Source organism: Ornithodoros turicata, chromosome 1 (assembly GCF_037126465.1).
Source record: "Ornithodoros turicata isolate Travis chromosome 1, ASM3712646v1, whole genome shotgun sequence".
Classification (NCBI taxonomy): Eukaryota; Metazoa; Arthropoda; class Arachnida; order Ixodida; family Argasidae; genus Ornithodoros; species Ornithodoros turicata.
The window spans coordinates 105,298,129-105,324,437 of NC_088201.1; the positions used below are offsets into that span (position 1 = coordinate 105,298,129).

Genomic DNA, 26,309 nt, shown 5'->3' on the forward strand with positions numbered 1-26,309 from the left:
GCTTGTCGCGTGGGAACAAAATGAAACAGTTCTCCACAGACAAAAACCACTATACTCACCGTACGAGCAATACTCGATGTACGTTGCGGCGAGCAGCAAGATACAGCTCAGCAGCAGAGATCAAACCAGAAGCTGGTCGATTGGGGACCAACAATGTAGGAGGGGATGCTTGGATTTATAGCGAAACGGTAACCTGTAAGAAAGCAGCAGCTTTGAATCAAATGGCACAAAGCTTTAGTCTGTTCCTGTATAATTGTCAAATTTGCCCTAACCATTACACCGTGCACACATTCATGCACACATTCATCTTTCGTTCGGAGCCGGAGCCTTCGGAGCCATAAAGGCCAACATGGTTGCCAGTTACGTTTCCGGCTAGCTAAGGGCTAAGGTCTCTTTCGTTTCGGTTTCTTTTTCTGACATGTCCTGGACGCCACAATTTGCAGTAAGTACTTTAATAAGCATGTACATTGAGAAAACAAAAACGAAAAGCCAAAATTTATGTGCGTCTAATTTATGTCCATGGCTAAGATCAAATTAACTACAATGAAAAAAAAAAAAAATACTGTGGGTAAAGGTCATATCAGCGAGAAATAGACATCCCTTTCTCGCTCATTTGGTCTTTCTTCATGGACAGATTGTCAGTGCATCATACGCTATCGCCTTTGTGCTGCTGAAAGCGCGAAGGTCTTACTGTTTGCGCGTGCGCACAACCACCAACGCTATATCGTTTGCATACGAAAAGGCGATAGCGGACGGTGCACTAAAACTCACAAATTATTTAGCACCGTTCAACGGTATTCTTGGGTTGACCTTACCACCCAGCAGTAGCTTATCCAGAATCGCAAGCATAGGGGGGTCGCAAAAAACTGGGAAGGGGGACAGCTTGTTTTTTTTTTTTTTCTTTACGACAGCTAGCTGTCCCTCTTCCCAAAGAAAAAAATTGGAGGGTGTTTGGCGAGGGGGTCTGGATAAATCACTGCCACAACACCATCATTCTGATAAGGGCGACTTCACCTCGTTACCTCAGCAGTGAGTCCCAGAGAAAGAGAAGCAGTGGTACCGGTGTGGCGCACACCAGACGGACAGACCACCTCCTCTCACCCACTAGTGATGCCACTGTACCTCAGTCTGATGTCGGCACAGCACCAGGTGCATATCTAGGGGGGCAGTCTGGATGTCCTGACCCCCTCTTATTCTATATATTTTTTGCTTCAATTGACTCTTGCTATGTATGCAGAATGCTATCCAAGGCTGGATCCCCATCATACAAATTCTTGGTCCGCAAGACTGCACTGCCTAGTCCGTGCACGGGGTACTCAAGATTTCATGCCTCGTGTGTCTTTTGTTCTATGCAAATCTGTCCTTGCACAAACGTCGAAGAAAGTCCTGTGCAGCTTTGGCAGTGCTCTATGCCGAAGGAGCGCTGATGGCTGTAGCTCGTGCCCAAACGGAAGCTACTGTGGACATCACCGAGAAATCTCAACACCTGCGCAAACGGGCCACCAAATGTTCCTGTTCTGCAACACGATATCTACGATGCACACGACATCTGTCCAACACTTTGGTTCGTCCAACTGCAGTAAAACACAAAATTCTGTGCACTGTTCACTAATGTGTTACCTTTCGCCTTTCAGTTGTGGTCAACAAACCACTGGCCAAAACTGTGCACTAGATTTTGCAATGTGAGCGTACTTGAGACGGCCCTGTAAGTATTGTTTATTTATTTTTGTACACTAGCCAATTGTCTTTTGTTCTACAGAAGGTGCATGACCCTATTGGATGAGCTTTAGTGGAGTTTAGGGAGATTTAGCTGGTGTCCTCTCTATTCCCTCTCTCCACCCATCAGGAGGTTGCTGGGAGTGTAGATGTGTTTGTCATTAAAGGGTGCGCGCCACATTTGTGTGATGCCCTTTCCTCCCTGTTTCGGGTTTTATTCTCTGTTTTCAAGAAGAGAGCTCAAAATAATATCTGGCATGGGTGGAGAATCAGCATGTGGGAACAGGTTGGTACATGTGCGTGTTCTTGAAGAAGCTCGACGACAAGAGCAAAAGACAAACATATGCGTTGGTGTTCGTTATGTCCTTCGTCCGTGTCGTCGAGCTGCTTCACCCAACATGCTAATGCTTACAAATTTTACTTTTATGTACAAATACATACTAGTTATTTATTTGAACGCTTCTGTATGTTCTCCGTTCAACACCTGCAGTCTCTTTAAAAAGTTCCAGCAGGACTTAGGTACGTCTCCATCTTATTATCTGAGCAGAAACACCAGTATAATTACAGTCGTTATGCAAATGTAGCATCATGGAAGAAAGGCAGCCGGCATTTCAGATGAGAAATGTGCAACCGCTAAAACATTGTGAATTTGCAGAAATAAAAAGGTCTTTCTCTATCATGTCCAAAAGGTGAATGGTGTGGTCTTTGTAACTGCTGAGTTATGTAACGTGTGTGTTACGTACAGTACTGTGAATAAAGCGTGTTACGTTGCGTCCTGCTGTTGTTGTGCCCAAGGCTGTAGTCGTCATGGATCTCGTCCACCAACTTGCCTGCTATTTTATCTGCTTATCTCTTCTCCCGTTTGAGCTGGTTCAGCTTTTAAGCAATGTTCTGGTTCAGCCCTGAGAGGAAGTTAAAAAATTAAAGGGGCAATAAACAGGTGTACAAGGCACACTTTTTTTTAAATACATTGTGATACTTTGCCGACGGTAAACGTTTAAAAAAAAATGTTGTCGCAAAAAAGTAAATAATGGCTCCAAACCGACTAAATATTCACTGCACTCTTTCGCCATCATGCCCCGCCCTGCGATGTCCTGGCGACAATAGCGGCACATCATTTTGACGTCGCGCATCTTCAATCATTTAGAATGCGGGACGCTTATACATTAACTTTTTTGTAATATCGAGTAGTAAGGTCAACTCTAAACGTATTTCCACTTGTCCAATCTAAGGTAGCCAGTTCAAACTGTACCAAAAACCCTCAATATTCTATTTCACGTGCGCACTATGTTTTCTGTGCTGTATTGCTCCTCGAGGTCACCGAAATGTTCCCGTAACCGGTTCCCTCGCGAGTTGCAGCTTGTCTCGGTGGGGTCCGTCATTGGCTACGAGAGCGAAATCTCCCCCACCTCCAGCGCCTAGAATTCGGCGTTGCTATACGCTGGAGTATAGTGACGTGACTCCGTTCCAAGGATAAGGAGAGGCTCGCACGGATTATGCTCTTTGAATTGCATTGTTTCATGTTAAAGACGCTCGCTGGAAGCAAAAGAATTTCATATTTGGATATCATGAGCTACATTCTTTCATTAGGCATAATAATTGGAGAATGTTCGTCGACCTGTTTTGTGCCCCTTTAAGTTCTTGGCATATCGATATGCCTTCGGTGGCACACTGCCATGTGGCTTTCATGTGCCCTGGCACTATGTGTCACACACCAGAGAGGGTACGCAAAGACAGCAACTTATACAGGGTGTTTTAGTTAAATCTCCGGGCTAAATAATTCACAAAAATGTGCACAAATTAAAAAACTTTCTTTCTTGCAAGTATCTGTCCGATATCGCCTACAACCAGGGCACCATGTGAACGAGTGGGAGGCGATCATTATTTAAATAAAAATTCGAATTAGTTTCATGACAAAAATAACTTCGAAAGCAAGGCGACGTCGTCATTAAAATGGGTACTACTCTTTTCGGGACCTTTCGTGGACACTTTTTAGAGAAAAATCTGCCAGTGAAGCAGGTCATTGGTTCCAGCAATTAATTGGTTTCGGTTTACATATTTTTGTCGTGGTTGGCCATAATTCATTGGTGTAAGGACGTAATTCATTGGTGGACAAGGGAGTGGATGAGCATCCTTCTGCGCTTCACTGCGACCAGCCCCTACAAAACTATGCAATCTGAAACCAGTTAATAACTGCAACAAATTCCATGTTTTGGTGGCAGAATTTTTCTCTAAAAGGTACCCACTGAAGGTCCCAAAAGGGGTAGTACCCATTTTACTGCCGATAGCACCCTGTTTTATAGAAGCTATGGATGTATACCACCAGCTTGCTTGCTACCTATCTATCCTCTCGTTATAGAAGTTGTTTTTCACGAAACTCATTTGAATTGCTATTTAAATAATGAGCGCATCTCACTGATTCACACTGTGTACAGGGAGGAAAAACAACAAAAAATATGAGGGATGCGGCAAGAAACACCACAATGTCTATGTGAAGTGCGCGGTGGGAGTTGTGTATCTTATACCCCTCACCTGTGGTAGGGTTTATGTAGGACAGACCGGCCGGAGTGAATCAACGGTTACGTGAACATGAACTGTCTGTAAAAAATGACTCCCTTGTACATCTGCCAGCCCACTGTAAAAGCTGCATGTGCGAAGCGATTTTAAACATGTCAAAAATATTGTGCAGGAGCAGGGATGCGACAGCACGGGAGATAGTAGAAGCCTATCCTATAAGAAAACTAGGTGAAAAATGTGTAAGCGACACTTCGATATACTTACACATAATTGAAATGAGCTTCCTAGACGGGTGATGAGAGATAACTTTGTTACTTATTACTCGAGTGTAATCACCGGACTGAACCGGTTATACTCTGTTGCTCCTTTGAACCTTTATATGTTCGGCTGATGCCAATTAGAGTTAGTTGTAAGTAAGTGCTCGTCCTGTCTGCATCTACCTTGTGGTCGTCTATTCTAGCGCATTCCTCTGTACAGTAATGCACCAACTAGCCCAACAACATATACTGCTCATTGTAGGTGGTATCGGACAGATACTTGTAAAAAAGAAAGTTCTCTGATTGGTGCACCAGTTCTCAAATTCTTTAGCCCAGGGATTTGACTGAAACACCCTGTATAAGTGCACCCGCGCTGGCATGCGAGGCTCAGCAATTGCTCAATGCAGTTGGAGAAATGTGTTGTCCACATGGAGCTCTCAAGGCAATGCAATCCTGGTCAATTTTGTGAGTTGCAATGAATAAGGTGCAAGCACCTCACCAGCAGTAAAATGCATTCAATGGGGAGAAGTATATGGTCGATATGAAGAATGTAACTGCCGCTGTTGATTTGAGAAACACGTACATAGAGCACATGTTTCTATGAGGCTGTTGAAATATAAAATGCTGCCAGCATTGACAAAAACTACGTTCCTGTGCTCCAATTTGATACTGGTCTTAAAAAACTGCAGGGAAAATACACAAACAAGAAAATTATGTACCAGATGGTAGAATTAATTTATTGCAGATATATGAGTCAATCAATAAATAACCATAAATACTGTATGTAAGACAAATTCTGTGTCACTCTTCAAGCGTAACTTGCATTTGAAGTGAATGTGGGAACTATAGGCCAGGAGATATCAAGAAATCTTCAAATTTTCTCAGACCTTCTTCTAATATTTGATTTGACATTCCGTGCTGTGCGTGAATACATGTGACACCTGCAATGTAGAAGATACACTTGGCCTGTAGATACAAAACAGAGTGTGCAATTGCAGATATTCTTCTTTCACTAATGTCGCAAGCAATAAGGCTTACCCAGTTTTGAGACATCTCTTATATTGCGGTATTCATCATCAAAAAATAGCATGTCTCTGTAGGGGATGCCTGTTTTTGAGGCAAACCTGAAACAATAATTATTTGTTTGTGCATTTCAGATGGCAAAGTGTCAAACACATATGCCATGCATGACTGTCATATCTCACAGGAAAAAAAGAGAGAGAGAGAGAGAAAAAAAGTGTCCTGTAACATGAAATTTAAGTGAAGTGGCACTCAAACTTGTCTGGTACTTCAGGTAAAATGTAGAAAGCATTTTCTTTTGTAAATTTTCAGAACAGGCATTCAATTAAAAAATGGCAGATCTAAACAGCACACAGTAAGTGTGTGTTATGAAAGTTATGAGAAGTAAATATAGCATAAACGCACATTTGGGTTATTTTCTAGTATCATGTCGTTGTCTTTGGCCATGTTTTATATCTTCCTACAATTCTCCACATTGTTCAGTAAAACTACAAAGCCTATCACACATTTTATGTGGCACTAAAATAGCACAGAAGTCACTTTTAACAACCTGTTTTCTTCCTATAAAACTGTTAAGTAGGCCAGTAAGATGCACCATGAGAAGTAATTTGCACCACAGAGTCAAAATTATTGCACAAATTGAATTTAAAGTACGCCACAAAAAAATGACCGCGTGCAGCAGTGGTGGAGAGCAATACCAGCCTCTGAACTGCCTCACGCTGACGCTACAGGGTCCACACTTGCTGACTGGTGCAGAGAAATGTTGTCTGCTACTCGGCTGTTCGGGGCTCTGAAAAGCATTGCTCCTCGCCCGGTCATGATTCGGACGCTCCTTCCATCCGAATTCTCCAGGGGAACTGGCAAAACTACAGTTGACGGCGGCAAAGGGACAGGGCGCTGACCCCAACTGACCGGCGAACCAGAACAAGTTCCCCCTGTGAGCAGCAGCAGCATCGTCATCACTGCCGCTGTCCAATCATCGTCTTCATCCTGTCAACTGCGCCATGTGAGGCAATATAGAGCAATTAAAGAGTTCATGACATGCTGACGTGCCGACGCTGGCGGATGAACTCTCGTGGCCTCTCTCGCGCCCATCGCTTTTGTGGATGGGCGATGCCACGATGAAGACGATGATTGGACGGTGGCAGCGATGTGGCATCATACCTTCTCCTCCTCGTTATACCCGGAGTGGCGAGTTAAGGGTGAACGCGTGGAGCTATGTTTATGTGATACAAAAGAGCACAGCTAAAGATGAGGGACAAAGACTTTATGCTACAACTGCTTACTGACAACTGACAGAAATTTTAATTGGGAAAGGTAAGAAAAAAAAATACACAAGGGGAGTTGACAGGAAAAACGGGCTCCTTGACTTCTTAGGGCAGTCTAACAGTGCGTGTTGAACACGTAACTAATCTCTTGTGGCGATAAGTCAACTGAACGTACCAACTACCCCACACGAACACGTTAGTATGTTTATGTGAGTTTTTTTCTGTGAAACAAATTGCACACATCAAAACAGTTCATGCTACGCGGTAAATTGTACACACAAACTTTCATCACACGTCTTACTGAAATTTTTTTTGATGGCCCTCTGTACTCCATTAATATACATAATATTAACATATCATTTTGCAGTTATACAGGGTGTTTTTCTTTTTCAGCATTTTTACATAATTTTCACAGAAAAGCTAGGATAGCAGCATAGATGTCGTTTTTGTAGTTGAGCTCTACGGCCAGTCGGACATCCTCAGCTGAAAGAAAGTATGCAACTACAAGATGACTCATTACCTAACATTCATTAATTAACTCTCGAATCAGGGAATTTCACGCAAATGTGAGATAGCAGAATGGGAGACAATCCTCACTGAAATTCATTCTATCTCCTACAAATAATGAAAAGAGCACGTGCTTTGAACTATCCCCCGCAGAATTCCGGTATGCAAATGAGTCGAAACCGAAATAGAGAACCTCAAGGGCACATCACCCATGCTGATGGAGTCCTATCTGGACCGGAAAGTGGTTTATCTGGCCAGCTGAGCGGCACCTACTCCAATCTTCTCCATCGCTCCAAATCACGTGGCCCTCTGATGTAAAATGTCAGACTCCCTGCGTTCCCGGTTGTTGATCAAAATTCGGGGATTGTATATTTTAACGCACGTGTGTGTTCCAGGATTTTTTAAAGGTGGAATGGCGTTCAACGAGGATAGCCTCTCAATCTGCTATCTCGTTTCTGCCCGAAATCCTCTAATTAAGAGTTACGTGATGAATTTTAGGTCATTAGTCCTTTTGTAGTTGCACACTCTCTTCGAGAGGGTGTCCGCCTGGCCGTAAAACTAAAGTGCTAAAACGACACATATGCTGCTCTCTGTGTTATAAAAATTCTGTGTAGGCAAAAAACAAAAACAAAAAAAAGAAACGCCCCCTTATGACCATGACGAAAACCCCCAAGACTAGGGACCAAAAAGGAACGCACACGTACACAAGTCACACAGGTATGGCAAGCTACCTCCATAAGAGAGCTCAAGAACCCGACCACAATAAGGGGCTCTTGAAGGAAACCCTTCCCATTCAGACATGTGTGAATTGTGTCAGCAAGACTTCCCTGACTCTTAGTCCTTCTTTGGGAAAGTTGCTTCCTCTCCCACTGTGACGTTGCTGTCTCTGCATACATAGTGAACTAAGCCCACAGTCCACATATGTTGAAACCCCAACCATGAACTACTGATATAGTGAACTGTTTTAGTGGTCCGACTGACTTCATATAAAGGGGTCCTACTGTATTAGTAAAAAACGTACTTGTCGGAACATTATACAGAAAGCGCACATCTATAGTCGTGTTCAACTTAAGAGAGAAAATAAATCTTGTCCGTCACATCTCAAAATATTACTGCGCTGCAGACAGAATGGCTTGACACAGAGAGGTCACACTCGCTACTCCGCGAGATAATGTAACCCACTCACTGACTGACTCAAGACTGGCCACATGACACGTGTTGTGGCGCTGCAGTGCCACCTGGTGCAGTGTCTCCTGGTGCGCTATTGTGCTTCCTTATCTCCGTCTGCATACGTAGTTGACAGACTAGATTTATTTCCGTATTTAGCCGAACACGACTATAGAAACTTCTCTACAGCATTTACCCCACTGCTTTGCAAAATACATTCCCTACTACTGTAAACGTAATTTTCGCGAATTTTGCTATGCTAAAAAATCGCGAAAAATTGTACTCGCGAACACAGATTTACGTTCATGGCGCGAAAGGAAACGGAATCGCAAAAATTCAATACTCGCGAATAACTTTGCGAATGACTGAATGCGTAATTCACAAAAATTAATACATCGCGAATAAAAATACGTTCACAGTATTTTGGTAATAGCTGAAAAACATTGTGAAACTGTCGTTTTGAGGTATGCAAATTGTCGGCCGAGATCCTTCTCCGTCAAGTTAATGCGAGATACAGTGGTAGAAAAATGGTCACCTATCCCTTGCTCTTTCCTTCTTGTCCTTATTTCAGATAACTCTGCGTTGCAACCAAGCTGCTATTATCAGCAGAATCTTGGAAAAGGGAAAGTGAAAGGGCAGGTACATGGCCTCCTTGCATCGCCTCTTTCGAAAACCTGAGGGCGACCGATGATTTGTACGCCTCGAGACTATGGCTTTCGCAATTTGTTTCAGACTATTACCATGGCAGCAGTGAACATATTTTGCAACAGAATGGCATAAATCCGGTATGAGCAGGCCTTGGCTGGTTGGACAGTATTTATTTTATTTATTTTCAACAACACTGGAGGCCTTAAAGGGCTCATGGAGGAGTGAATACAAATGGTTGAAGGTATAGATTGGCAACATTGAACTTCATCATAACACAGTACATAAGCTCTGCAATTCAACTTTTAAAATGTAGCACTGATTACTGTTGAGAAGGCATCATCAGAGGCGAACGCGCAAGGCGGAAAATTGTTCCAGTCCTCAATAGTCCGGGGAAAGAAAGAGTATTTATATCTATTAGTGTGGGCAAAGATAGGTGTTAATGAATGTTGATGGAAATGTCTTGTTGTCCTCGAGGTCAATGGACAAATATAACTGGATGGACTTATGCCTAATCTCCCGAAATAAAGAGACCGCATAAACATAAGCCGAGCAAGTTTACGTCGGTGCTTCAGTACTGGAAGTCTAGCCCTACGCAAGAGATCAGTTAGCAATACTCCTCTCTCGTATCGGTTATGTATAAATCGAAGCGCTAGTTTCTGTACCTTTTCAAGTTTCTCAACATCCTTTTTCACATAGGGATCCCATACAATATTAGCATAGCCAAGGGATGGAAGAATAATTGTCTTATAAGCTCATAGCTTTAAATCCACAGTTGTATGCTTCAGATGCCTTCTAAGGACACCAAGTTTTTGGTGAGCTATCGAAGTTATATTGTCTATGTGTCTAGACCACTTTAAGTCACTGTACTTGTGACCCCTAGATATTTGTAGTGATTTACTTTAGCAACTACAGTTCCATCAATTGCATATGCGAACTCCAAGGGATACTTTTTACTCGTAACGGTCATGGAGACAGTTTTGTCAATGTTATCATCATGTCCCACGTGTCACACCATGATTTCACCATAGATAATGCATGGTTGAACCGTTGTTGATCACTACTGAAATCAATTGCAGTGTATAGGACACAATCGTTCGCAAACATGTGCAGCGATACTTCTGAACCTAGGAAGCCTGCCAGATCATTGATATAAATCAAGAGCAACGATGGGCCCAAAACTGACCCTTGTTGGACCCCTGAAGTCACATCTAAATTTCGGATCCGTTCTTTTCAATTTCTACATATTGTCTACGACGAGATAAATAGGCCTCAATCCAGGGCAAGGGGTTTACGGGGATACCAAGACGCTGTAAATTTAGCAGAAGTTTAACATGGGGCACCTTATAAGAACTTTTGCATAATCTAGATATATCGCGTCAACCTGTCGAGCTTTGTCAAGCATCTTTGCGAAATCATGAACAGTAATTACTAATTGAGTAATTGTAGACAGGCCCCGTCGAAAACCGTGCTGACATGGCGTAAGGATATTATTTGCCTCAAGAAAAACTTATCAAGTTTCGGGACACTACATGTCCTATAAGTTTACAGGGGATGCAGGTCAGCGATATAAGACGATTGTTGCTCACAAGTGACCGGTCACCTTTTTTAAAAAGTGGAACAACACGCGAAGTCCTCCACTCATCAGGAATGTTATAACCAGACAGAGATACTCGGAAGATTTCAGTTAAAAATTTTGTCACGCACTCTGCGTACCTTCTATAAAGCGGGAATGAAGAGAATTTGAATTTACGGTCTCTGTAGTGCAAATAAGCATTTTCTTTGCTTTGTTCACACGGTTTCTGACGGCAACAGGGAGTTGGAGGGGGGCTCTTCAGATTTGCCCCGCCCTGGGCGCAAACTAGCCTCGTGACGGCCCTGCCCTTGTCTCTGGGGTTTTTGTCATGGAGAAATGCTACCAGCTGGCTTGCTGTTTTATCTATTTTGTTGTTACAGCTATGTAAATTTACCAGCCCATGCTAAAAGGATGTATAGCAAAGACCTTTAGTGATTTTGTGTTGTTATACCCTCCTAGGCTGTGGGCTGTTAAATACTCTAATCTTTGCAGTTGTTGTTGGAATGGCCAATGAGCTGTGCTGTCTTTTCATACCAATATCCACGCCAACACAATTTTCATTATGTGTATAGGAAAATGACAATCGTGGAAACAGCTACCGCAATCTGATTGCAACACTGTGAGAAGATCAGATCAGAGTGGAACTGAAACAAGCACGAGGCACTCCCAGGAGCATGTGCTGTCGTCGACATTGTCAGCTATGCCTGTTCAGGTGAAACCACAGGTGCCCCACTGAAAGGTCAAATCAGCGAGGGTCTACTTAAAAAAGTTCACTTCCTCAGGTATTTTTCTCATTGAAAACTGCAAAGAGTATCAAAGTTAATTAGGAAATTAGATAGATTGTGGCAAAATGCCAGCGTAGTGGGTGCCAGTAATATTGGTTTCCACAAGCTAACTGCAGATGATGATGCAGGTACACCAGCATTTTACCTGCAGTGGCACTTAATTTCTACTCCGAAAATGCAAGACTGCGAAGGTGTCTGCAGGTAGCCTGCTATGTCCGAGAAATTCGCTGTGGTGTCCTCATGTTCCACGCTTCATGCTTTCTGACCTTCTAAAGGTACAACTCCACAGGATGACATGCATCCTCATGTTGGTACATTTTGGTACTCTCAAGTGCACATGTATTTGACAGCATTTAACTTGCAGCATGTACACTTCTGCTAGGGTTAGTACCATTCCATATGTATGTTCCATGTAGCATGCTTACTTGTTAAAGTGCCTAACTTTGCAAGCAGGGTAGATCTCCTGATACGTAAAATACTTGTTCCAGTCAAGGAGACCAAGTAGTTCTCTTGCAGCATCAGGTTCCTCAGTACTGTAATTGGGAAAGAATTCTCCATAACCTGTACACACTTCAAGACCCAACTCTGTGGCGTTCACACTTACCGCGATGCTATACCGAGAGTGTAGTGTTCACGACTCAAGCGTTCCAGCATCTCAGGAACATCGGGGTACACAGATATTCTCCGTCCACAAGTATCCATGATGTCTCCATTGCTATTGGAATACAGAGAGGTGGTTACTGAAACATTTGTAGACAGCTAAAGTCTGCATCATCTTAGACCTCATTCATTTGCAGGGGTGGATTCTGGATTTTTGTGAGTGTGTGTGTGGACAGAAGTCCTGCATGGGATAGCATGCTACTACACTACCAAAGTCAACTGAAACTCTATGTAAGGACAAGAATTGAGTGTGTGTGTGGGGGGGTCTGGACATCCAGACCCCCCCCCCCCCCCCCCCCCCCCCCCCGTCGACCAGCCCCTGGCCATACGTAGCGTGCCAAAACCAATTTGAAGCAGTACCTACGGACAGGGGAGACAGCAGAAAGAACTACCAAGACTACTGGGATATACGCTTTGAATAATACATGTAGAGAGGCATGCTTTTCAATTAATAAAAAAAAAAGCGTCGTTTTTATGTTGAAAATCTGCATTGCACTAGGAATAAAACCAATAGAACACACCTAGAAGCAGTAACGTCGCCAGAAAAATATTTCGGGATGGGATCTACGGGAACTTTACACAGCGAAGAGGATTTCACTCTCATTTCCCCTCTTCGAAATACACCACGAAACACCTCTCTGGCTGGTCGATGTGCATACAACAGAAATTGCCTGAGAGCCAGCGTCCAACAGCAACTCTATACATCCACAAGCTGCGACTATAGAGACTATGAATGATTTTTAAATTGGGACAATATGGGCTGTTACCTTGCTTTTTTGAACGGAGGCGTCACATGCGTGTCCACATAGAAGGGCCACAATGTGTAATCTGAAACCAAATGAAGCGTTCACGTAGAAATGAACACGGCCACAAGGCTCACCCAAATCAAACACGATTAGTTTTGGCGGCATCGTCGACGAGAAACAAACAGGTGATTAGAAAAAATTGTAGCTTCTTCGCGATTAGGCTAATATCGCCTTGTGTCAAAAAATAAGAACTTCTATGAGAAGCTAATGAAGTGAGGTTTAGGTGTCAAAAGCAGCGAAGCTTCTTTTGCCGCGTGCTGTTATGAAACCGACCTCTAACCCCTCTACTCCTGCGTCCATCGGTGTTTCGGTTTTGGTCTACCGTTCAAGCCTCCGCCGGCCAGTTGTCCACGGACACGCGGGAAATTACACTCGAGAAATTAAATTCAACCTAAGGCATTTTTTTACAGAAACGGAAAACGCACGTCGGATATTCATTGCCTTGCAAAATACGTCAGTATAGCTAAAAAATATATCCGAAAACAAGGGACGCAAAAGCTCACGAAGGGATCCATAACTTAAAAACCCGAGACTAGGGGACAAAAAAACGACAAACACAGACAAGGTCTCAACTTTTTTAAGTAATGGATCTATACCACCAGCTCGCTTGCTACCTCTCTATCCTCTCGTTCACGAAGGGAGTTGCCTCAGGACAGGAGCCGCCGATATTTCGAACAGAGACTGTTCTTCTTCTGGGCACCGTCCTCATCATTGGCATATGGTATTTAAAGGGTTAGGTATGACGTGCTAAAGGTTCGTGCGAATTGTGGGTCAACAGCCCGGAGGGAAGAAAGGGTCCGTACAGGTTTCTACGGCTGGAGTGAATGGCCGCTTTGTTAGAGTGTGGAGGGGGTTGTGTGAACGTATAGGGATCTTGGCTCCAGACCGGTTACAGAAATGGAAGGTTCACGTGCATGGGGAAGAAAATGGGACAGCAGGCAGGAATTCCGAAAGATAAGGAGGTTGTAGTGGTTACGTGGGGAAAAATTCCAGAGCGATCGAGCAAACCTTAATTTTTTATATTTTTGTTCGAAATACAAAGTTGTGGCATGCAATAAAGAAAGCAAAAGGCAGTGGCCATGCAGAACATAACAGATGATAACGGGGATAGGAGGGAAAGGTCTGAGCATATTTTATTTGTGAAGTGTTTCTAGGGTGTCTTATGATTTGTTGATACCGCGAACGGGTGAAGAGCATTGAACTTGTATATGAGATAAGACTCCCTATATCACGTCTGTCACGTGTGGATATGAACTTGGTTTCTAGAATATATAGTTTAATATTGTCAAAGTTGTGACCAAATCGGTCCCACTCCTCTTGTGAAAACTGCCATGTTTGCCAAGAGATTGCGGCGCTCCTATTTGTCTGACGTTGGAAGTATTGATATCCTAGGAAAGCATTTTTTCTATACAAATGTGCTACAGCGCCCTTTTGTTTATACATCGCTCAGCTGTTCTACTATAAAGCGGGAAATATGACCATAATTTCATTTTTTGCTCATCTTTGCCAAGGCTTTACGCGAAGAAAAAAGAAAATATCGCTATGTAGTTTTTTTTTTTCAGCGTTGTGTCCAGGGATACACAAAGTGTGCCACAGCCCCGTATTATTGATATTTGACGTAGGTAATTTATAAACGCTCCTAAGAAAACCTGAAAAATTGGATTTTTCAACTTGTCATTTCGGATTGTTCTAGTGCTTGTTTGAAAACAAAATCCGTACTGAAGAGAGACAATTATGCACAGAACAAATCCTGAAATTTTCACCGTAATCGGAGTGTATCAAGGGGAGCCAGAATGCCTAAAAGCTATCCACTCACCGCCCAGCGAAACCGAAACCGATGGGCTGTGGCAAGCGAGATTTACCGCGTAAGTTAGTAACCATGGTTTGTAAGTCCCAGTCCCAGCCACAAGTGGACTTCAACAATTACCGACCCATAACGGTGACATCAGCAGCGTACAGCCTACTGGCGGGGATCATAGCGGAAAGATTAGAGCAACAGGTGGAACACCTACAAGTGTTTGGAGAAATGCAAAAGGGCTTCAGGAAGGAAAGACGACTAGAGGACAATCTCTATCTATGTCTTATGCCAGATCCTGGACATAAAAAGGAAGCAGAAGAAGCCAATAAATATACCTGGGGTTCCTCGATATCAAAAAAGCCTACGATTCGGTGTGCCAGGAAGAACTCTGGAAAGTATTGCAGGAATACCACATTGAGGAAAACACAATCGGGATTATCAGAGCCATGTGCACCGGTGCAGTAGTAAGGGCAAAATGGAAAGGTAGAACCACGGAGCCCATAGCAGTCACCAGAGGAGCAAAGCAAGGATGCCCGCTGTCTCCCATGCTCTTTAACATGTATATAGCAAAACTGAAAAAAATACTCATCAAGTCACAATTAGGCATACAACTGGAATACTGGGAGCAAGGCACACAACACAAGATAACGATCCCAGGCCTACTATATGCCGATGACCTTCTGATACTGGCAGAGGACGTGGGAGTTTTGCAGGACATGCTGAACCTATGCGGGGAATTTGCTACAAAAAGTGGTCTGTCCCTCAACACCAAAAAATCGGCAACTTTAGAACTTTGATAACCTGGAACCACCTCCGACTTTCACCATCCAAGGAAACGCAATACCCCATCTCGACTTCTACAAATACCTGGGTATAATAATTGAGAGCACTCAATCAGGACTTCAAGCGCAAGAACGGAAACTGAGGGCAAAAGCACAGAAGGCGCTGTGTTACTTAAATAGAGTAGCGCAGTGGAGCTTTAGCTATTTGACCGTGGTTAGAGAGCTATGAAGGTCAGTGGTACTCCCTGGAATCACATATGCTAATGGGGTAATCTGCCTGGGAAGCGCAACAAGAGAGTTTCTCGAGAGAAAGCAAAGGCAAGTGGGAAGAATGGCCCTCAGAAGAGGGCGACCTACTCCGAATGAAGCCGTCATGGGAGACCTAGGAATCTCGTCCTTCGAAGCAAGAGAAGCCCTGAGCAAGATAACATATGAAAGAAGACTTATAGATATGGAAGACTACAGGTGGCCGAAGATAATATATAAAACCATCCACCTCATGGGATTAACAACGAATTGGAAATCAAGAACAAAAAAAAAAAAAAAACTCTCAGACAAATATGGAATACCGACAGTGCTCATCAACGGAAATTCGGCTAATGCCTCATACGCGGAAATACGAAAGCGAATCACGGAAAAGAAAACTTAAGAGCGGCAAAGGAAAATGTAGCAGAAACCATCATTGGAACTATAGCGAACTGCAAAATCATCCATAAGGAACGAGGCACATCTCTATGACAACACACTGGAGAGCGGGCTATTATTCGACGCGAGATCGGGAATGCTCCGAACCAGGGTACTGAGGAGCAAATACGAAGACATAGAGGAATGATGTCAGCTCTGCAAGGATGAAGCACCGGAAAATATTAGGCATGTTTCGAATCGGTAAGTTGGTTAGTTAACATGGTAAGTTTCAAATCGTTAATCTCAATGCCAGAAGTATGGTAAATAAGGTGACGGAAATTGAAAACACACTCCTTGCACTTGACCCGCATGTGTTGGTTACACAGGTAGCATATGCATCCCCTGAGCCCCGACATTGTTGGGTCAATTAGACAGGATTTGGTCAATAAGAGGAAGGTTGCACCACGCCAGACCAGGCGAACTCTTGTCGGTAGAATGCGCCTCTCATATTTTTTTATTAATATATGTCACACATAGATGTCACGATGATTTCCATCGCAGAAAGGCATGATACTTATGCAATGTAGGCTGACAGTCTTTGTTACTTCTTTTTGCAGCTGTAATAAACACGGCACTTCCAGCAGTCAGCCACTGGTAGAGCTTCCTAGTACATAATTTAATCTAAAAAAATTAACACCTTGTGCGGTACTGACAAAAGTGTTGCTATACTCAGCTACTCCAGTCAGTACTCCACTCTTAGTCGCTGCGGCATAATAGACAGAAGTCATATGTTCCTCTCGCAAAGGCATATGAAAGGTTTGCAAGTAAAGAAGAATGACGACGTGGACATGTCCACAAACAAGTGCAAGCAGCGAGAATCAGTGCAACATCAGGAAGACCGAAGGCAAACGCGCGATGGCGTGCCAGTCGAAAGTGGAGTCGGAGTGCAAGGCCGCAACGGCGAAACCTGGCCACAGAAAAATTCGCTGCGTTCACCCTACTAAAACAGTGCAACATATTTTTGGAGCTGGATTTAGGGGACACGTTGGCCTTTCAGTAACCGCAAAATTATTGAAATAGGTATTGCAGTGGCCGAGGTATGCCATACCAAACATCGGCAATTTTCTGGTCTCACCTAACTTTACTGACATCTCTTTCGGCGACGAAACGGGTTAGAATGGTGTTCTATATATTGAACGATAGAGGAAAGAATGTGCATTAAAAGCATATTTCATTTACGGATATCTGGCTTGCTGTCGACGAGCTATGAGCGCTAAAAAATGTACAATATTTGTCATATCTTCTGACTTTGGCATTTTTTCTTCAGCGTCCCTTTAAAGTTACACCATTTTCACTTCGTACAGGTGTACTAGAGTGCCCAGACTTTAAGTGTGCTATCTATGAGTGCTGTGACGCGAATGGAATGGCATCAGTAAGGCTGCAAAGTTGAGAAAAAAAATCACGTCGCGAAGACGGCGCCACCTTAACCCCTCTCCATCTGTGGACTGGCTGATCGAAGCTCCAGAAACTTCCTTTCATCTTCACCGAAGGTCGTTTCCAACAGATATTTTTCTCACTGAAATAAAAAAATGTCATCGGTGGACCTTGGTCGATTTAAAATGGAATTACCCTACTGAAACACCCATTGCTTCAAATACTGCCTGGTCAAAAGACTGATCTTCAAGCGCTATCAACGAAACACATGCGACGTATGTTAAGCAAAAGCCGTGTTACGTGAAGTATCTGGAGCAAGGTACTTGGCAATTCACTTCCGATATACACATTCCTGGAGCAATGATGTTGAGTACATACCGAGGCTAACAAGTCATTCCGGTCATGACTTCCAGGGATTTGAAAGAAATTCATTTCAGTACTAACATTCGTTTTGAAACATGTGCATACATTTTTTCTTATTTTGTAATGCAAAATCTAAGAGGGTGGAGCCACAACTCTGGCTTGTTTCGACTGGAATGGTTATATGTAACATGACTAGCTGCTTTATGCTCTCTAAAACTGACTTCTTGTTCTGCAGGTTTATCTGGGCAACAGCGTCCATGTGTCGGAGAACCAGGGGTGCAAGAGGGAATGCTTATCCTACAATTACCGCACTTTTTCGAGGATCCACACCACTTTGTGGTTCCAGCACCAGTGGTGCTTCCTGCCAACACTTTCAAGCAAGTGACACTACAAATGGGTAGATTAGCGTGTTTTTAACCACCGAAACTCATCACATTTTTGCACAATATTTGTGCTTCATTGTAACAAACAGATCTGAAGGGTTCACCCCTGTGACTAGTTTTGCATACTTTGTGTACAGTCTTTGGTTGAAATAAATTAATTACAAAATGCGTGCTCTCAGACTGAAGTACTCACAAGGGGTTATACACAGACAGAAAATTCACATTAATATGCACGGGGGGTACGATAGACAAGACGTCTAAACTACGGATAAGGGTAGCAAAAGTGAGGTATAACAAAGGTCTAATCCTAGACCTCCTTCCGAAATGGAGGTATAAAACAGATCTAAGACTAAACTTCAGTGCTAATGGATGCCTAAGAGCCATGACTAATTTTAGGCATCATGTCTAGAAAAGGGGTAAATCATGTCTACGTACGTAGACATTCAATGTCTAAGGTTAGACGGCTATTAGTGTTACATTAGCACGTCTAGTGCTATGCTAGTGGACGTCTACTTGACATTAGGTCTAGCCTTAGACATTCTTAGACCTGCCAAGTCTCCCGGATTACCCGGGAGACTCCCGGATTTTGATCTTTTTGTACGGTTGTACGACTGCGTCCGAAATCTCCTGGAAAACGTAGTTTCTTCCGTATCTAGCGAGGCGCCCCCTTCTGGTCTGGTCACATATAGGCGAAAACCGCAACCCCGAGCCATGCTCCAGTCGATCCAATCCGATTTTCGAGACTGCCAATCACTGATCTCTATTGGCGAATTCGGGGAGTCATTTCGGAGCAACTTTTTTTGCCAGATGTCGAGCAGTCATGTTCGCTTGGTCAAAATGAAGCAAATCTCGCATGTTCGCGTGGCGCTTTCCGAGCGCTCGGAATTTGCTAGCTAGCACTTTTTTTGCAAGGTCTCAAAACGATCGCGCAGCAGATTGCTCAACTGTATCCGGTGTCTTCAAATCCGCACTGCAACGGTGGCGAGTGCCCTCATTGGCCCGCATGTTGAAATCACGTGGTTTAGCAGACGACAGAACTCGAAGATTTGCGACCGCGACGCCCCTAGAGTGATCCAAGTACCTAAAACCGCTAGATTCCTAGCAATCACGTTCGGGTGGCAACGGTCACGTGATCCATCTCGGTCGGCGACCTAGCAATTTCCGAGCGCTCGGCCGTTTTGCTACGAAATGACCACCCGAATTCGCTATATGTATAAAGGCTGGATCGCGCATAGGAGAGGGGCTCGTGGGATAGAGGTGCGGCAACCGGCCGCCATGTTGGAGGGCCCAATGGCGCCTGCTGCTCCCATAGGAAACAATGGGAAGCGATTCGATTTGGAGCATTTGTTACTCTTTAAACGCCCACCAATATGGCGGCCGGTTCCACGCTGTGGAGCACCCTATGCGCGATCCAGCCATATACTATAGAGATCAGTGCTGCCAATGATAAAGGGGTAAAGGTCACTTGTTTGCCATCCATATACTTTAGCCAATAAAAAGGGGGAGCTACATTTTTGCGCACACGAAGGACGCATCAGGGAATAAACTCGTGAGAACACTCGCGGAAGAATAACTTTCGTTCCTCTCTGCTTTTGGATGCCGTCGGTGGCTCTGCGTAACCGGAAGAAGTATCTGCGGGTACTTTTGAAGCAGTATACGAATGAATTTGGTTGTATTGTGGAGTCACGGAAAGGAAAGCACCATGCCTTCTGCACAGTTTGTTGTTGTGACATAAGCGTTTCGCACGGCGGAAAGACTGACGTTGCTGCCCACATTGCATCCATGAAGCACACAAGCCACCTTGAGTGCCAGGAGAATCAGCATGAACTTTCACGTTTTTTTCGAAAACACGACAGTGGCAACGATGTTACCCGCGCGGAGTGCCTGTTTGCCGGGTTTCTACTGGAGCATAGCATCCCTCTGACTGTCGCCGACCACGTGGGTCCTCTGCTTCGCAAGATGTTCCCGACTTCGGACATTGCGAAGCCGGGTACGGTTCTGCCAAGATTACGGCAATTATTGGTGAAATGGCAAGCTACGCACAGGAGCGCATGGTACGCACACTGAAACAAAGTGTTTTCTCAGTAGCTCTTGATGGGAGCAATGATAGCCATGCACAGCTGTACCCGATTGTTGTGACATATTATGTGGAGGAGACGGGCCTGATTGAAAGCCGTATATGCTTAGCTTAAGCACCTTGGAGGGACAAGCAAGTGGGCGAAACATCGCCAAATTGGTCACCGATGCATTCGCATCACTTGACATTCCAATCGCGAACTGTACAGCGTTTGGTTCGGACAATGCGAACGTGATGCTTGGCAAAGAGAACGGCGTAGCTGCAGTACTGACGGAAGCCCAAGAAAACATGATAAAAGTTGGGTGCCCATGTCACCTTATCAATCTTGCAGCTGAGAAGGCAGCATTGTGCCTGCCATCAAAGGTGGACGAGGTCCTTGTGGACATATATTACTACCTCGAGAAAAGTGCTAAGAGGAAATATACAGGGTTCGCCAAGATAAACTTCGGGGTTTGTAACGAAGATAAAACAAATTAGAACAGTGTCGGAAAGCCAAAGTAGATGTTAGAAGACGTATTATGCCCCAAAATTTTATGTCGATAATGCCGCTTGGTCTGTTTCTCTGCGGATAAATTATGGCTCACAGTTGGTTTCATATGATCTTCCACGACATATCAATTCCCATATCCAAAACAACATTAACATCAGCTAGCTGTCTTTCAATTCGCTCTACAAAGGCCATGTATGTTCACTAGGATAGTCATATTACTTCGTGTGTTCTCATAGCTTTTTTGTTTTACGCATCTTAATGCATTGTGTTCATTACCATTGTCTCACTCCGTAATTCGTCTGGTTTGCTATTTTGTCATTGCTTTGTTGTATCTGTCGAGTGTACAAAGGGGGGTCAGACCTCGTCAAGCTGCAGTTTTTGCAGCTTTTTGTCTGTATCCCCTCACTAAGTGTCATTGGTGAAATAAATTATTATAATTATCATTATTTCATTTAAAAAAACAGGCAATTTAATTGAACTCATAAGTAGGGCGCATTGGTAGGACACAGTCGGCCATTTGAAAGAAAAAAGAAGAACGTGGTGGTGGTGGTGGTGGTGATAGGGCTTGCCGTTGTCGGCCTCACGTATGTGGGCAACGTCACGACTGACGCCCTGGGGGGATGTGCGTCCTGGGCCGACTTCTAAGGGAACTGTGCCGACATATGTCTGAAAGCGTCTGAGGAAAACCCAGGAAAAACCCCAGACAGCACAGCCGGCACCGGGATTCGAACCAAAGAAGAAGAAAAACAGCAGTTCGTCTGCTTCCTCCACTGATCTCGATTGTAAAAGGCTGGATCGCGGATGGGGAGCGCGAGCGTGAAGAAACCGGCCGCCATCTTACTGTACCCACAACAGTCGCCGCAGCGATCATGGCAACTTCTTGCAATTACGGTCGTACCAACCGTACTGGCAAGGTTACAGGCATAGGCGCCGACTGCGGGGGGGGGGGGGGCGCGGGGGCCCTTGCCCCCCCGGAACATGAACTAGGGGGGGCGCCGCCTCCCCCGGGAAGTCCGGCTAAGAGACTGACACCAACCTTTGGGGCTCGGCGCGCCCGGGTCAAAAGAGCGAAGAGGCACAAACTCCAAAAATGCATCTTGCAATTTGTAAAATATGTATCCGCCCACCATACTCATTATCACAGTAGAAGGTGAGGCGAAGAAACAGAGGATGACACAACACATAGCCCTGAATTTCGCCCAAAGCAATCAGATCAATGAAATGAAGCAGACGAAAAGATACCAGCAGCTGCCAGTGAGGTGTAACGGCAGGATCTTCGGAACGCATATCCGTTGGGAGCGGGTTCAACTCCCGCTGCTCCATCTCATTGACCATATTCATTATATTGCGCGCATTTCGGGTCAAACGCCGAGGATTCAATGCATTTTGTTCCTTTTGCACTCAGTTTTCAAAGGCGTAATGCCTTCAGTTGTGCACATGTTCACTGTTTAGGTTCTCTCTGTTTCTTTCTTTTTTTTTCTGTTATTCCTTCCTCTTATTTCTATACCAGTTCTGCATACATCATAAGATCCCGCCAGAGTGTGTGATTCTTCAGCTTTAGTTTTGTGTTCTTCATTTTTCTTTCCTTTTTGTTTTCTTTTGCTTTCTTTTTTCTTTGCCTCTCTTGTCTTCCCCCTTTCAACTTTTTTTTGGAATAACAAGTGGACATCCATCTGCCTTACCTTTCCTTACTTTTTTTTTCTTAATAAACAAAGCCCCCCCCCCCCCCCCCGGGAAAATGAAAACTCTCCGCCTCTGGTTACAGGGCCTAAATTTATACAGGTGAGTCACTCTTCATCAAGGAATAAATAGGCGTCCATTCTGTGTATTTAGTTGACCATTATGAAGTGTTTTTTTGCCCAAAACGAGCACTGGATGCTTGATCGCTCTTCCGACGTTCAATCGAGCACACTTGCATTTTACCCGGCGGCAAATACACTTTGAGTGCATAATATGCTTGAAAGAACATGTTACACTACACAGGTAGTGTTGTCATCAATATATGTGCAAGCACTCGAGCGCTTTTTTGCATGCATTGCTAGCATGGTACACGGTGTTCTCTGCGGAAGCAAGTGCCACATTCATTTCTTTGAATTACCTTCGCGCACAAGTTCGGTATTACGTCATAATGAGACCACGATTGTCACCTTTTTTCATGTATTGGTATTGTTTTGTGCCTTGGTTTGATTTGTGACAAAGAAACTACGTAACGGTGGTGTGGCGCGACTTCAATAACGCCTTTGTGTCTGAGCTGTATCGTCAGCTGGTTACGATAGTAATAATTTGTAGCGTGTCGTGCTATTTGTAGCAGTTTTTAAGGCAAAAGTGGTCTCTCAATACAGGTTTCGTCATGAGGGCTACCCAGTGAATAATCTGTGCAGTGTGATACGGCTGGGTGTACAGGTAAGCATCACGTTCCTCATCCACTGGTTTCTACTTTACAGGAAGGAACAACCTCAGTGCACGCACTATGGTTAGCCTCTCTCAGTTTTGCATATTTTCTTACATGTTCACATCAGAAACACACCCTAGACTTTAGGCTCCTTCACCCAGCAATATAATAATTAGAGATTATAATTCTTTTTAGAAGAGTTCCCCATATTCTTTTTAGAATAGTTTTTAATCTTTTTAATTTTTAGAAGATACAGGGATTGTAAACCATGTTTTAAACTGATGTTTTAACATTTGTCCAATGCATTTATTAAACAACATATTCATTTTTAACTGGTTGCACCCAAACCAATGTTTTGATGTATTATTTCCTTTGTTGTCGATGCACCATAAAAATTGGAATAATCATCATCAATGCAGGTTACTTCACAGCTGCCTCGACATACTCAAGAAATGGGTGCAGAACCTGCGTGATGCCCACAAACCTTGACTACCACAGCACCTCCAGAAAGTAAAGGCATATGTGTCACATGGGATTTTTAAAGGCATTCACAGTATATAATACCTTGTATGAACTGTTGTAGATCTAAGCAGCCTCTACAGTACACTCTCAGAAATTAAAACTTGTCATGGAACTGTGATAATTGTTTCAGTTAATAGGCATGCACATATACGCTATAAGAAGAAAATTATTTATTGAGAATGCACTTCTCTGGCTACTCATGTTGTTTACATCTACTGTTGATCACATTCATTTATCACATATTATATTCTTATATATTATTATTATATTATCACATATTCGATCACATTGAATTTAAAATTTAGCATATATGAGAAAATATCAGGAGGGGAGTTGCTATTCATTGCTCATTCCAACCTAAAATTGAGAGAGCGTACCTGACCATTGTCATTCCTAAAATATATATTGCCATTGTAGCAAGGTCACAAAAGAATAAATGTAGTCTTTTGCGACCTCCCTGCATGTTCATTGTATCCTGAAACGCATAAGTGCAAGAAATAAATCTTGAACTTGAATAAACTTGATGTTGTATAAACTTGACATAAAATGTTGAATAATCTAATGAATGATATAAAATATTAAATAAACTTGAACTCGTATATTCTCTTTACTCATCATCAGTGATCTTCATTACAAAAGCATATCGTGTTAGACTTTTTTGTTTGCGTTTCACAGACTGGGTACACGAGGGCCAAAATGACAAAATCACAACTGTTTCAAGCTCCAAATAGTCTTGTTGCAATTTGAAGACCATACGTGGAGCTGCATTTTTTGGAACATGCTCCACATAACAAGCATGACAAAGTCAGCACTGGATAGCAGGACCCTGTCCCCAAGCAGCTTTTCTCACGCTGCAGTTGTTTTCAAAAAAAGCATGTGAGTGCTGGAGAAGGACATTCAGTTTGGCACAACCGCGCCTGCAAATAATCAGAACAAATCAAGGAAGAAGCAAACAAACATAGAAGGACTGTACTTCAAAAAGAGATAAGTCTTGTGTCTCAAGGAGGTGTTACCACTTTCTAAGTAACTTAATTGATTAAGCTTACATCACTACCTGATTAACTGTCCTAACGAGTCTGATCTAATTGCGTGAAGTAATTATTTGGGCTGCTTCGGTGTGTTCATATTTGCGAGGCAAAGCACCCCTGTCGTTTACTAAAAGACTCTTTCTAAGGCGATGCTTGATATAAATCATACTAAACGCATACACGGCTAAAACAACGGCTGTGATTCTACAGAACGATCTCTTCCTGCCATGCGCGTATATCTTTTCCCGGACCGTTCTTTATGGAACAATTTTTGTCCAGAACGCAGTACGGGATATTATATACATGGTTGTTGTTAACCTGAAGTCGTTTCTTATTGAAATATTGGCTGGGAAACGTGCTGTAGTACAATCCCCAGCGCTGCACTGCAGTGACGGTCTAGTTTCGGAATGCAAAACATAACGTAATTAAGAATCGAACGGCAGGACACCTGTGAAACACTGTTAGGATACATCAGTATACTGGCACCTTACAAAATTGTATGATGACAAACAATACTCACAATCTCTGTTGCCTCCCATTGTTTTCTATGGGCACACACAGCACTTTAGGGCCCACCAACATGGCGGCCCGAAGGCACGCATCTCCCCCACGAGCCCCTCTCCCATGCGCGATCCAGCCTTTATAGACCGTTTACAGCAGCCAGTTGCTTCGGGCGCTAGTAGATGGCGCCACAGTAGCCACGCCATTGCTTGCCTTCTGCGAGAGCCCGTGTACCTTTGCCTATGTGAGTGGTTTCCGAACTTTTTTTGCCGCTGTGCTACAGTTCTGTGCAAAATCTGGAAAAGCAGAGGGCAGACTTGTTCCATGATTGAGTGTAGAAACTGTGACAGGGATCTGATCGTGTGGGACGAAGCTGTTTGTTAAATTTACGAGCCGTCGATATACAAAGACTGCCCGCGTTTGAGGCCTTTTGCAATGCACGGGTTTCCACAAAGAGAGAAAAACAAGCTGACTCGACAACAGTAGGTATCGAATCTTCATAGGAAGGATTTCAAACCCGGAGAGCCAGCGAGGGTAAGTAATGCAGCCCTAGTGGCGCAGCATTTCTGTGTGAGCCCTAAACTCCGCTGTAGGCGTTGGCTGCTGCTTGTGAGAATAAACTTTCCCCATAGCTGCAGGGGTCACGTTGCTTGCAGTTGAACGCTTCCGTGTACATGCCTTGTCAGTGCACGAAGCACTCGATCGTGAGCCCCTTGTTTGTCGCCTCTACAACCTTGATGAGCGGTGTACAAATATGACTGCACCTGCTGCTCAAACCCGCTTTATATGTGCATGTTGCTGCCAAAGTGGGCCCGAAGCTAGTCTCTGTACTACACGTTCTTCTCACTGTTTGTGTCGACCTGATGTCAGCCTTTAAAATTCATACACCATCGTTGCACTGGCACACTACTACACCAACATGGCCGCTGTCAAACTGCTTCGTTCCCTTCGGAAATTCTCTGTAGCTCAGCGCAGGCTTTCCGTCTCCCTC

At 43.8% G+C, this 26,309-nt stretch overlaps 1 protein-coding gene and 1 long non-coding RNA gene across 3 annotated transcripts; one reads left to right on the forward strand and one right to left on the reverse strand.

Annotated features, from left to right (window-relative positions):
* The first annotated feature begins 1,110 nt into the window (after positions 1-1,110).
* LOC135378536 (uncharacterized) lies at positions 1,111-2,392 on the forward strand. 2 transcript variants are annotated; one of them, XR_010418444.1, is made up of 4 exons: positions 1,111-1,149; positions 1,238-1,564; positions 1,635-1,705; positions 1,760-2,392. It is a non-coding gene; the product is annotated as an uncharacterized LOC135378536 (long non-coding RNA). The 2 variants fall into 2 exon arrangements; XR_010418443.1 differs by having other exon boundaries at positions 1,635-2,392.
* Positions 2,393-5,201: 2,809 nt separating this feature from the next.
* LOC135378535 (magnesium-dependent phosphatase 1-like) lies at positions 5,202-13,213 on the reverse strand. Its single transcript, XM_064611590.1, has 6 exons — positions 12,999-13,213; positions 12,886-12,946; positions 12,063-12,173; positions 11,884-11,991; positions 5,529-5,614; positions 5,202-5,431 (listed from the first exon to the last, which is right to left on the reverse strand). The coding sequence occupies exons 1-6, from the start codon at positions 13,027-13,029 to the stop codon at positions 5,334-5,336; spliced, it is 495 nt and encodes a 164-aa protein (XP_064467660.1). The 5' UTR covers positions 13,030-13,213; the 3' UTR covers positions 5,202-5,333.
* Between the last annotated feature and the right edge of the window lie 13,096 nt (positions 13,214-26,309).